The sequence below is a fragment of the Chaetodon trifascialis genome, chromosome 9, assembly GCF_039877785.1.
Source record: "Chaetodon trifascialis isolate fChaTrf1 chromosome 9, fChaTrf1.hap1, whole genome shotgun sequence".
NCBI classification, from domain to species: domain Eukaryota; kingdom Metazoa; phylum Chordata; class Actinopteri; order Chaetodontiformes; family Chaetodontidae; genus Chaetodon; species Chaetodon trifascialis.
In genome coordinates this window covers 27,634,055-27,647,078 of record NC_092064.1, presented here as the reverse complement: position 1 = coordinate 27,647,078, position 13,024 = coordinate 27,634,055, and the positions used below count along the sequence as shown (strand labels likewise).

At 44.7% G+C, this 13,024-nt stretch overlaps 2 protein-coding genes and 1 non-coding gene across 3 annotated transcripts; 2 read left to right on the top strand and 1 right to left on the bottom strand.

Annotated features, from left to right (window-relative positions):
- The first annotated feature begins 228 nt into the window (after positions 1-228).
- med17 (mediator complex subunit 17) lies at positions 229-6,410 on the top strand. Its single transcript, XM_070971224.1, has 13 exons — positions 229-347; positions 863-1,107; positions 1,340-1,503; positions 1,639-1,858; positions 1,980-2,116; positions 2,415-2,496; positions 2,702-2,854; positions 3,089-3,219; positions 3,514-3,698; positions 4,138-4,275; positions 4,671-4,788; positions 4,984-5,143; positions 5,901-6,410. Exons 2-13 carry the CDS (start codon positions 873-875, stop codon positions 6,107-6,109), a joined length of 1,932 nt encoding a protein of 643 aa, XP_070827325.1. The 5' UTR covers positions 229-347; positions 863-872; the 3' UTR covers positions 6,110-6,410.
- LOC139336915 (V-set and transmembrane domain-containing protein 5) lies at positions 5,297-9,520 on the bottom strand. Its single transcript, XM_070971225.1, has 4 exons — positions 9,284-9,520; positions 8,042-8,368; positions 7,114-7,257; positions 5,297-6,906 (listed from the first exon to the last, which is right to left on the bottom strand). Exons 1-4 carry the CDS (start codon positions 9,357-9,359, stop codon positions 6,875-6,877), a joined length of 579 nt encoding a protein of 192 aa, XP_070827326.1. The 5' UTR covers positions 9,360-9,520; the 3' UTR covers positions 5,297-6,874.
- A 2,101-nt stretch (positions 9,521-11,621) lies between these two features.
- On the top strand, positions 11,622-11,812 carry LOC139336984 (U2 spliceosomal RNA). The gene has a single exon (XR_011602514.1). It is a non-coding gene; the product is annotated as a U2 spliceosomal RNA (small nuclear RNA).
- Positions 11,813-13,024: the final 1,212 nt, after the last annotated feature.

Below are 13,024 nucleotides of genomic sequence, written 5' to 3'. Positions count from 1 at the left end.
CTCATGGAAAGTCTTCCTACCATGGTTCTCTTCTTGGCTCATCTTCTTGGTTCCTACCATAGACTAAACAGGTTCCTACTGACGTTATGTCCACCTAAATGTAAATCCACACCGGAATGACACCGATTTAAAAGAAAAAACGGTGACTTCATCTGCAAATTAAAGCGATATGGTAGAAAGTAATGCGGAGTTCCTTAAAATGCAATCAGCCTCCGAGTCTATGGGGGCAGTAGAGTGCTCTTGTTCCTGTGTAAAGAGCGAAGAATGAACCATCCACGGTGCTTTTAGAAAATAAGCTACAACTCCAGTGAATATCGTCGTATACTTGTGACTATTGAATACCAGAGGTAAGATTTGCGCGGAGTAAAGGTCGTGCCGTCATTTGGACATGTTTTTCAAGTTATAGGGTCTTCAGTTATCCTGTGAGGTTACCAATGGGCTAACGCTAGCTAGCCTTGCTAGCTATACGCACCAATACACAATGAAATGCAGCTCGTGCAGGCATTATTTTACGAAAATTATTAATCCAGGTGCATAGAAAAAAAACCCTTAAATGTTAAAGACACGCCACCTCACTTCAATGATAAACCAGCAGGTCCCAAAAGTCATAAATGCCATAAATTACCATTGTCTTGAAGTAGGTAGCAACATGACAGTTGACTTCTTGCTGTTAGATTTGGAGGTGTGAAATAACGTTACTGTGTTTTTCATATTGGTTACCCAGCACATTTATACACACATATGTTCTGGTTCGTGCTTTTCTTTTTCATTTTACACATTTTGAATTTGTGTTTTGTCTACTCTGGCTGCGGAGATCCACTTTTTGATGATGCAGTGTCTCTGTTTGCTTTCTTCAAATCAGCGTTGTCATCATGTCTGGTGGTCCAGCAGTGAGGGTCAGCATTGAGTCTTCCTGTGAGAAGCAGGTGCAGGAAGTGGCCCTGGATGGAACAGAGACGTATGTCCCCCCTCTGTCCATGTCCCAGAATTTGGCAAAGTTGGCACAGAGAATTGACTTCAGCCAGGGATCTGACTCAGAGGAGGATGGGGGTGAGGGCGAACCCAGGGACCGGGAGTGGGGGAAGCAGGAGCCAGAGGAAGAGGAAGGTAATGTATGCTGAAGAGAAAGCAGGGAGACGTCAGAGCTAGATTCTGTCGACCTGACTGGTCCCAGCTGTGATTGATCCATAATTCAGTCTCTAGAGCTCTCGGGTTGCTGCACAGCTAAACTCAACCTTAAACTGTTATTATAGAGCTGAGTTATTATAGAATCCAGTCCCATGACCCTGCACAGGATACGCGGGTATAGAATAAAATCTGATCAGAGGTTTGTTTACAGGCACGGTGAAGTTTCAGCCGTCGCTTTGGCCCTGGGACTCCGTGCGTAACAACCTGCGCAGCGCCCTCACAGAGATGTGTGTACTCTATGATGTGCTCAGTGTGGTGAAGGAGAAGAAGTACATGGCCTTAGACCCAGTGTCTCAGGATCCAACAGCTGGCAAGGTAAACTGCTAAAGAGTGTTACGATCAATCAGCATCTGCAGGAGAGGCACTGCTGACCAGAAGTTCAAATATGACCACCTGTCAACTTTCTCAGTGTTTTACACACTTTTATCCACATTTCTTGCCCTTGTGCAGACCCCCCAGGTGTTCCAGCTGATCAGTAAAAAGAAATCGTTGGCCACAGCAGCGCAGCTCCTCCTGAAGGGAGCAGAGAAGCTCAGTAAGTCAGTGGCAGAGAACCAGGAGAACAGGAGGCAGAGAGACTTCAACTCTGAGTTGCTGCGACTGCGCTCACAGTGGAAACTACGCAAAGTGGGAGACAAGATCCTGGGAGACCTCAGCTACCGCAGTGCAGGTGATAAGACCTCTGATATATCCTTACTTTCTAGATTTTGCTTTCTACTAAGTAATGTGAGGGCAGTTTTTACTTGTAGTTTAGCCCCAAACTAACATGTTTTGTCTGTTTACCCACGCAGGTTCCCTTTTCCCTCACCACGGCACGTTTGAGGTGATCAAGAACACCGATATTGATCTGGACAAAAAGATCCCAGAGGATTACTGCCCCCTTAATGTCCAGATCCCCAGTGATTTGGAGGGATCTGCTTACATCAAGGTGAGAGGGAAACACAACACAGATCAATATGACTCTCCACAGTGGCCACAGTCTTGTCTGTGAGCGGTAGTAAAAAATGTACCTATGACAATTTTATACAGGTGACATGTCCACGACATGGTGGTCAGCAGAGTTCATTGATTATTCACATTTTTCACTCGCCGCTGCATTTTTGTTTCAATTTATTTCATTTAGTTTGTTTTATAATTTCCATACTGCTGTCATCTGCGGCCACTGGCTCAGCTTTGAAGATTTCAGAGACGTCGTTGTAATAATGACATACTGTTCATGTCTTCAGGTGTCCATCCAGAAACAAGCTCCAGACATCGGTGATCTGGGAACCGTCAATCTGTTCCGAAGACCACCGAAAAGCAAAGTCGGTATGGCTCAACACACAAAGATTTCATGTCTCCTGACAGGCGTTGAACTTTTGAAACTGGTTCAGTAACTGTCTGAATCTCTGCCTGCAGATTTAGTAAAATGTATGTAATTTCCTCCACATCCCAGATTTCCACCGCCATTCAGCTCTCATTCTCCTCACATGATCTCTCTTCATCCTGCCACCCTCTCGTCCTCATGTTCCAGGTACCCAGGCGTGGCACGTGAAGCTGGAGGCAGCTCAGAACGTCTTGCTCTGTAAGGAGATCTTCGCCCAGCTGTCCAGGGAAGCTGTCCAGATTAAATCCCAGATCCCTCACATTGTTGTGAAGAATCAGATCATCTCGCAGCCCTTCCCAGGTCAGACTGCTCATGACAACATCCAAGTTGGATTCTTTGTGCTTCTGCATGAGAAGATCTGTGTTTGTTTCATATTTAACATTGAAGTACATGTCAGTGTTTTGCTCTTTATACTCCTACACAGTCGGTTAAGGATGTTCAGTTGTTCCCCTGGTGCAGATATTATTCACCGTATTTGTATCTGAATTACTCTAAAAAATGTCTTCTTCTTGCTTCTGTGGTCCACCTCTCCAGGTCTGCAGCTCTCCATCTCACTGTGCCACTCTACAGGAGAGAAGAAGAACCACCGGGCGTCTCCAGAGAAGCCCAAACCAGACGACCACCTTTACGTACTCGAACACAATCTGCATCAGATGATGAGAGAGGTGAAGCCCTGTGCGAAGTCAGTCTGCATCTCGCCTGTAGATACTGGCTATGTCTATATCATATATGTGTGTGCGTGCATGCGTGGGTGTGTATTAAGTGAACTGTCAAACATATTTGTTCATGTTACGGGTTTATTCATGTTATAAACATCGGCCGATACATCATCATAATTGTTTTTTTTAAACAAATATTGACATTTGGCTCAACTTTTTCACAACATTTGACTTTGACTGGATTACAATCACAGTGATAAGAAAGCAAAAATTGATCACTTTTCATTGTTTCTGTTGCAGTTCCACAAGCAGCAGCTGAGCTCTGTGGTGATGCCGCATCCCGCTAGCGCCCCCTTTGGCCACAAACGGCTGCGCCTCGCAGGGCCGATGGCCTACGACAAAGCTGAAATCTCCAGCTTGCAGCAGAGTGAGGGGCTGCTGGAGAAGATCATCAAACAGGCCAAACACATCTTCCTACGCAGCAGGTAACTTCTGTAGCGCCATCTATGATGTCATCTTTCAGTTTGCCAGTGGTGGTCATGGCAGGTCATTTTAAGCTACGGGGATGTTAGCAGTCAATCAACACTGAGCTGTGCCGCTGGGTCTTATCAGTGGGAATACTGTGTAAATGTGCTTTCAGGCAGAAACGCCGGCTTCATGATGTCATTGTTTGCAGTAGAAATAGTTGGAGGTCTTGCAAATGAGTAATATTTGCAGTAAGTAAACATTGCTCAGTCTGCACGCTGCGACACTCCCAAAACACGCTCCTGACTGTTTACTCAGCCACACAGAGCGAGGAGGTGGCTTACTTCGTCTTTGTTCTCTTTATAAACATAAAAAATCATTATTAAGTGTTTTGTCAATGCAGTATCAACAGTAAATATGCTGACATGCTTCTTGATTGAGCTGTTTGCTCTTGACCAGGACGGCGCGGACCATCGACAGCCTGGCCAGTCGCATAGAAGACCCTCAGATTCAGGCTCACTGGTCCAACATCAACGATGTGTACGAGTCCAGCGTCAAGGTGCTCATCACCTCTCAGGGCTACGAGCAGATCTGCAAGTAAGTGGAGGAGAGGACGAGGGTGGAGGAGAGGACGGAGGGTGGAGGAGAGGGAAGAACCAGAGCAGAAAGGGAGGAGGAATATGGGGATACAGGAGAGCAGCTGTGGGCGTCTGCCGGCCTTGAATATAACTTTGGAAATGATGTAAACCGAAAGCTGTGAATGTAATCAGAGATCTGTTTTTTCAAGGTGTTACTTTAGTTTTGCTTTCAGTTTTGCTTTAATCCCATTATGGAACCAGAAATGCCACTGACAGTCTTACATGGCTGCAGCACAGGGAACAAAACACCACCAGTTTCCTGCTTTTATGAGATGCATGACAGTGAGAGTCAGTGTTTTCCCTCCACTCGTGTGACCCCTCTCAGACAGGGCGTACTGTGTTTTGTGCTTTTAGGTCCATTCAGCTGCAGCTGAACATCGGAGTCGAGCAGATCAGGGTGGTGCACCGAGATGGACGCGTCATCACACTGTCACACCAGGAGCAGGAGCTGCAGGACTTCCTCCTCTCACAGGTATCGCACTTCCTTTTCCTCACTGATAACTTCCCACACAGGTGGAGGAGGAGGAGGCCTTTGCTTACTGAGCTTAAAACAGTGTGGTGCAAACTGTCTGCTTCATTGTCTCCAGGCTCTAGTTGCAGCCATGCATGTGTCTCTTTTTAAAGTCCTGTGTGTCTCTGCGTCCTTCTGTCCGTCCTGTTGTCACAGATGTCGCAGCATCAGGTGCATGCAGTTCAGCAGCTGGCCAAAGTGATGGGCTGGCATGTCCTGAGCTTCAGTAACCACGTAGGCCTCGGCCCAGTGGAGAGCATCGGAAACGCCTCCGCTGTCACTGTCGCCTCTCCCAACGGAGAGTACGCCATCTCAGGTGAGATGAGTGGAATGGTCAGTCAGCCATTCTCTGTTTTTTTTCATACTGCAGTGCCAACGTAAACTGATGAAGAAAGCATGATTACACATATTGTGACAGGACAGGACAGGAAGTCTCCTCTTAGAAAAACCACACAGAAAATCAACTGTGAAACTTTAAAAATCAGCCACTTGTGAAGCTTTATTGTTGCTGTTATGTGTATTTTTCCATGAAATAAATTGCCAGGTTTCCAGTGCGACTTCCAGGCTCAACAGCTCAATAGCTTTAGTTTTCTGTGTCAGTATCTCAGAATCAAACAACTAACTTTGCCAGCGTGCACTGATTCAGCAGTCGCAGAGGGAGAAACACATGAGAAGTGGAAGTGATACCGTCATTAGGCCTAACTGACCAGAACGCAGCAGAGACGAGCTAACGTGTTTTGAGTCAATGAGCTCAGTGTCCTTTTCCTGAATCGCTCTGCGTTGCTCTCACTGTGGCTGTCAGTCTCTGTGGTAACACGTAGAGCTGGACGTAAGCCCGCCTCTGGTGGAAGTCATTCAGGATTAAAGAGACATGTTAATGCAGGCTGGAGGATGATTAACAAAGCACGCTTCACCACAAAATGACTGCTGGAACGCATCATACCAACATCTGTTACGGTTTAGCACCATGGGAGTATCCTAAGGCAGTGAATGATGGAGTAATACTGAATATCCTCATCACCTGCAGATAAGAGTGTTCACAGATTTTAACGAGCGTCTCTTTGTCTGCTCAGTGCGTAACGGTCCAGAGAGCGGCTGCAAAGTTTTGGTCCAGTTCCCCCGCAGCCAGACCAAAGAGCTGCCGAAGAGCGACGTCATCCAGGAGGCCAAGTGGAGTCACCTCAGAGGGCCCAGCAAAGAGGTCCACTGGAGCAAGATGGAGGGACGCAACTTTGTGTACAAGATGGAGCTCCTGATGGCCGCGCTGACTCCCTGCCCGTAGATCCACGGCCAAACAACAACTCCCACAAAGAACCCACGCGTGGAGCTACAACATGCAGGTCCCAGACACAGTCCAAACACAGCAGCAGATATGACGCAAGCCTGTTCATCAAAATGTGACTTTTCCTTCCTAAACCCTTTTTTAACTCAGCTCATGGACTTTTTGAACACTGCCATAAACTCCTCTCCACGCAGCAGCGTCTGCTGCCTGCTCTGTTCGATCATGTTAGGTGTAAGTGGAGTGTATGCATACCTCAGTGATTTGATCCCAATAAAGAGCAGAGTCTTTGTGATAAAGATTGAAGCTATGAGTTTGATGTTTTCTAAGGACTTCTGGTTAACACTTCAAAACATTTTTTATTCCTGCAGGCTTATTTTTCCTCATCACTTCTCTGATTTGAACATGATTTCTTCATCTGATTCATCAGTTTTTTTTCCAGGTTTTTCAAAGTTTAAAGGGTGTTGAGCCAAGCAGAAGAAAATCACAGTTTATGTGTTAACACAATAAATACAGTATGTGTTGGAGTGATATATTTACATCCAGTGTCATCAGCAGTGAGGTGTAGTGAGTGTGAATTCAAAGCAAAATGTAAACATAGGACAGGTTTTCAGAGCTGACGCGCCGTCGTCGTGGATGTTGAGCTGCTGGAGCTTTATGTTGTTTAACACAACACCTGAATGTCCAAAGGCAGTCTGTAGCAGCTCTGACAGGTGTGACCAGCAGTCTGTGGTGTGTTCTCACGTTCAGATCACAGCTAGACGTCCATCAGAGGGGCTGCAGCTCTGTAGCATCATTTTCTGCATAAAGGGGGAATTAAACTCGGTCAATGCAGAGACACCACACAGCACAGTGATATGAAAGAGCTTCAGAGGCCTTTGTCCTCAGACACAATGGATGACTTCAACCAATCAAGCCACATTTATACACTCCACACAATGATGCAGAAAAGCAACTGAGTAAACTACAGAGGACAAACAAACCTCTCGTGTATTATGCTGCTTTACCTGGCATCTGTCTCCTGCGTCTCCATGCCACTATCTTCCTGTAGGCCTTGTCTAGTAGCCACACGGCCAGCATGAGAAGGCCGGCCAAGCAGGCCAGTGCTAAGGCAGAGACCGACAAGTACTGGAGATCCTCATACAGCACCTCTGGAGGACAGGAGCCAAATCACATTTCAGTGAAAAACCACGGGAAAAAACGACTTTCCAGAGATGCAAACACAAAACAGACCTGCAGAGATGAGGTGACACTTCAGCAGGAAGACACCTGCTGAGATTCACTGACATATAAAAACACTGAAAAATACACTAACAAAATCTCACGTTTATCAAAGAGGAAGATCAATGTTTGTGTTGTTTACTGATGAATAATTATGATAAAGTGTCTGTTTTAGGATCTGAAGATACTGACGCGCCAGAAATGTGGACGGTTTGTTTTGTTCTCTGTTTTTTGCCTTGTTTGGTAGATTTGATTGTGGTTAACTGTGTACTTTCATGCATTTATCATTCATTTCACTGAAGCTTTCTTTTGCAGAACGCGCTCACGCAGTTACACACATTCACAGATGGAAGCAGGAATCAAACTGGCAGCTTTCCATCCACAGACAGGCTGTCACTCTGCTACCACAGTGCTGATGAGCAGGGCACAGTTGTGGTCAGGCTCCTCGGAGGAGACCGAGACCAAGGCTCTTGTTTCATGCTTGAATCAGGAATGAGGCCACCGGCTGTGTTTTGTCGCCCATCCCGCTGAAGAATTGTCTGGCAGGTTCTTGCTCTCGTCTGATTTGCTGTTGCTTGTGTCGAGCAGCAGGTATCAGCGTGTGAAAGCAAGCTGTGCGAGCTCATTAAACCCATGACTGCAGGCCGTGCTGTGCCAAAGACAATGGGACAATGCAGAGATCTTAGCTATTTGCTTCAGGAAGGAGCCACTCACCGTTCACTTTCAAGGCAAAGCCGGCGTCCTTGCTGCTTCCTGTCGTTTCTGTGACAGTCACCACGTAGAATCCAGCATCCTGCAGCCGCAGGTCTGACAGGCCCATCGAGCCATTGGCGAAGACCTGCACTCTGCTGCTGTAGTCCACCGTTATGTTGGTGAACACCCCCTGCTGCCAAGTCCCGATGGTGCGGCTCACCGCTCCTGACATAAAGTTCCATTGAATGGTGGGGATCCCAACGCAGGTAACATCCACAGAGAAAAACACGTCCTCCTGCACCGACCTGGTGAGGCTCCTCTGAGGAGAGTGGATGGAGATGGCCCCAGCTTCCAAAGTGAGGAGGATGAAGAAAGTGGAGATTCAGATTAGAGATTCAACAGATAGATAGCACACTGTGTGATAAACACAGGTCGGTGTGTGACAGCGCAGCTCCATAAATAACAAACGTGTCACCTCGCAGGTTTTGCATCTCAGGGCAGTTAGTGTCAGCCGCTGATGAGCTCTGTGAATCATTTACATTAAACTCCATGTAGAGGCAGAGAAGAGCCGAAACTCGCCAAACGAGCTGAGAGGAACCAATTTGAATGTTGTGTTGTGTCGTGAGTTTCTGGCCTTGTGTCTGTTTCGGCCGCCCCTCATCAAATATTTTCACAGCAGTTTCAGTGTGGATCTGGTTCTGCTGGTGGTGTGTTTGCTTAATGAGGCACAGGTAAAGAATTCCACCTGAGAATGCTGACGAAGAAACAAGGCGGCGTTTCTGCCCTTATACTCAGATCTATTCAAGATTCATGTACTCATATATACATGGCTCTGCGTGGAATAATCTATGAGGCTATACAGCTCTGACGTTTCTGTTCCTCGTTCATTTTAGCAAAGAAGCTGAACACAGTGTTGTTGTTCTGTGCAGCAGACCTCCATTTCTCTCTTTCCCAGTCCCTCTTTGTGTTCTGTAGGATTCAGCTGTTCTCTGGGACCTTTGATCCAGACCAGGAGAGTCTGATGTTTACATGTACAGGAGCCATGTGTGCACGACTGATGTACTGACCTACTTGGCTCTACCATGCAGGAGACCTGAGACAATGCTGTGAGTCTCCAGCTTTCACTCCTGCCTGGTTGGACCCTCATCCTACAGTCTGAATTCAGTCCTCAACAAACAGGGTTGCCCTGTAGCCATGCTATCAAACACAGCTGTCAAAAGCGTGAGCTCTGGAGAAGAATTAGAAACGTGTTGGAGGGCTTACCTAAGTGACACATATATAAAGTGATGCTGAGAAACACAGCAACATCTTGAATATCCCAGAGCTTCAAAGGCCACATTAGAATCTCAAACCCATTGGTCGAACCGCAGTAGAAGAATCTCCTCCGGCTTCTTTCACATTCTGATGTACTGTCCTCTCCGTCTGTCCGCTGTCCTTTTGCCTGTCCTCGTCCCCAGGGCGTCCTGTTCGTGTGTGGGAGAGTTGTCCTCTGTATATTTGTGAGAAATCAGAGTCTGTGGGAGAAGTGCTGGAGTTTCCCTCCTCGCTCAGGACTGTGCTGGATTTGTCTTCATACCTGTGCAAGTCACTGCCAGCCAGCACACACCTATCAGACAGGTTGAGCCAGAGATTATTGAGCAAACATGTATTCAGAGTTCTGTGATCTCACACCTACCACACACACACACACACACCCACACACACACACACATACCCACACACACCCACCCACCCACACACACACAAATGAAGAAAGCTGCAGAACACACACATATACCATTCTCAATTTACCTACCTACGCCCAACAAACACATTCGCAAAGTGACACCACGATAGGCTGAATCACCTGGTATTCATGGCGACACACCTGGTAAAACATGTCAAACAGGAAGTGTACGTTCACACATACTGTGTGTACAAAGAAACGCGCACGCACAGTGAACACAATGACAGTGATATTTCAGTGTATGAAACCACTAGCAGGCCTCACAACATAATATTTTTTATATTTATTTATTTATTTATTTGGAGTCATTTTCATCTTTATAGACTTCTTTGATACATCTGTTTTGTTCGGGATCAGAGAGATTAATTTCTCAGGCTTATCTCAGTAAGTAACTTTTTATTTTCCCATCAGTATTTTTTATATGATATGTAGTCTTTTAACTACATTTATGAGGAACCAAACTAGGACCTGTTAAAATAAATAAAATAATGAATAAAATAAATCCTCCATCCTTTCAGCTTCACTACAAAATCATTGTACCTGAAACTTGATGTTTTTTTATTCACAATAGTAGTTCCAGACAACATATGACAGAGGTAGTTTTTCTCATAAGAATAGTGCCTTATTAAGCGCTTGTCAATTAATTAATTTAGATGATTAATTTTGGAGATACGTTGGGCGGGTTTTTCATGACTTTGGGCGGGGTTTGAGCAGAGCTCGTCAAGCGAACGCCGCCTGTCGCCAGCGGAGGTCTCCGCGCTAAGGTCCGTTAGCCGAGGCGAAGAAAACGGTCTGTAAGTTAATTTTTACGAAGTAACTTAACATATCTGTAAGACAGGATATCGCGTTAATTATTCACTTAACGATTATGGAGAAGCCAAATTGCTGTCGTCTTATTTTTGCGTGTGTTTTGATTAGCCAAGTTAGCGCAAACTGCTAGCTAACATGCGAACATGAATGTTTATGCTGCTATGCTAATTTTCCGCTTGTTGCGCAGTAAAAACTGGCTCGTGTCAGCCTTTGACATTTTCAGTGGAAAGTGAAATGTTAGCTTTAGGCTAAAAGTAACGTTAGCTTAGTCCAGACTAGCTTGCTTAGCTTACTTTGGTCACCTCCGTGTTCACATGAAAAATCATCAGGGTGGTGTTTCATGTAAACTGATACCACATTTAAAGAAGGTTCATGTACTTCAGAGATTGTCACTTTGCTTCATGCAGTAATATCACGCAGTTGCGCACATTCTTAAATCACTGTGAGGTTTATTTACAGTTTGGTAGTTGTTCTCTGGCTTTAAATTAGTAATTAACTATTAAGTACGAAGATATGAAATCGTGGTATACGCAGAAAGTTAGCGTCAAGTCAACAGTAAATCGGCATGATAAACATGTAGCGTGCGAGTGCAACTTGCGCTGTTCTCCACTAGAGGGCGCAGGAGCTCCGTTTGTTGTCGGTCAGGCTGTTATTGGATCAAACATTATTTTCTCCCCTCAGGGACTGTTTGTGTGCTTTAAATGTTCGTTTTTCATCAAAAGTAAGGTGCTATTACTTCTGTTCGTAATTTGATATCCAGCTCTCTTTCTGACGGTAAACAGTATGGCCTTCACGTTTTAAATTTCACTGGACAAAATTATGTCACGTGACCAGGAAGTGCTCTTTAGCTATAGATGCGACATTCTCACTTTGTTAAAATGACACATTTTTTCGTCACTTTTCTGTCATTTCCTGTAATATTTCTGCCATTTTTCTTGTTCGTTGTGTGTAGAGTGCTGTGTTTTCTGTCTCATCGAGTGAGATTGTTATTGAGACTGAAACTCACACCGTCAGTCAGAGTTCCGCTGCCGAAAAAGGGTCTCTTGTGTTGGAAAAATAAATGGTATAGCTTCTCGGCCTTTTGACTAAGATTAAGAATAGTATCTGTTCTTATCAGTTAAATATCTGTTACGATCTTTACTCGGGGACCATATATTAAATTGATTTATGGAATAGGGAGGTGGAATAGAGACTTGCTTCACCCAGTCCACACATCGATTTGGTATTGCAGCACTTCCAGGAATGGTGCACTCCTGCTTAACTGTGAATGTGAAGAAGTTAGTCATATTAAATGGGATTGCGTCAGTAATTGAACGTGGTACTTGCCCATGGATTGAAAGTAATTTATGTGAACTAGTATCTGGTGCTTCAATTTTCACTATGGATTTTTTGCTCTGCACCTTTATGGAAACAGCAGAAATTTAAACAGAAGTTAAAAAGCTAATATTATGAAGCGTTCATTCATGTAAGAACTCTTGAATAGGTGGAGTCTATGTGATAAAATATTTGTTAGGCAAGTCCTCACACTGATCCCCATGTTTACAATGTTTTAGTAGAAATACATGTAAATGAATATAATAGGTGGTGTTTTTCCAGACGAACCATTGTTGTTCACACTCCGGGTCGGCAGGTGGCAGTAGCATGAAAGTCAGTTGCCCATTAACAGTAAACAAAGAAACAGGAAGTAGTTGTAATATGAGAGAAAAAGTGTCGTTTATGTGTTTATATTCTTCCCTCTGAGCTGTCAGATGACCTCTGATCACTGGGATTTAGCTTTGGTTCAGAAGAACTTACTGCTGGGCTGTTTGTCTTCTGTTGGATGTAAAAAAGATCCTAGAACTGGTGATTTCATGTTAGATTTAGATTACAGCAGTGCATGATGGGAAATGTAACTATAGCGTGCACGTCACCTGAATTTGAGCAATGGCTCCCCCAAGTGGTCACACGGTGCAGTGAGCACCACAGAATGTGGTTGATAGAATAATCAGTATATATTTTAATATTTCTGAGGCTGATTATTTCAATGTTTTATTATTTAAAAACATTCCTTAATTATTCTGTTGTTTCCATCATCTGACATAGTTTTGTTCTTACATTGCAATCGCTAAATGAATGTCTCAATTTTTTGATAAACATATCCTCATTGTTGCATTGATCAACTGATATTCCACAACTTACTGCAGCACAGAGCACAGTATCACTGAACACGACAAAGGATGAAATGTAGTAAAAATAAAGACTGTTTACAACATGGAAGATGCTTGTGGTTGTGTAGTCGTAGTCTTTAACCCTTGATTGAGTCTGAAGCAAATGCTGCCCAGTAAAGCCACACCTTTACCTGTGTGTACAGTAAACACCTGTCCACAGATCTCATCAGTAACATTAACACAACAAACCCTTTTCTCTGTCTGTTTAACTGCACTCAGATCAGCTTTAAACCCGTAGATCTCCTGCTCATCTGATACAGC

Coding starts and splice junctions, on each gene's coding strand:
- med17 (XM_070971224.1), top strand. CDS start 873: ATGTCTGGTGGTCCAGCAGTGAGGGTCAGCATTGAGTCTTCCTGTGAG. Junction 1,108..1,339: donor GGAGCCAGAGGAAGAGGAAG/GTAATGTATGCT, acceptor GTTTGTTTACAG/GCACGGTGAAGTTTCAGCCG. Junction 1,859..1,979: donor CCTCAGCTACCGCAGTGCAG/GTGATAAGACCT, acceptor TTACCCACGCAG/GTTCCCTTTTCCCTCACCAC.
- LOC139336915 (XM_070971225.1), bottom strand. CDS start 9,359: ATGTGGCCTTTGAAGCTCTGGGATATTCAAGATGTTGCTGTGTTTCTC. Junction 7,258..8,041: donor CTTTGCCTTGAAAGTGAACG/GTGAGTGGCTCC, acceptor CCTGTCCTCCAG/AGGTGCTGTATGAGGATCTC. Junction 6,907..7,113: donor ACGCAGGAGACAGATGCCAG/GTAAAGCAGCAT, acceptor CCCTTTATGCAG/AAAATGATGCTACAGAGCTG.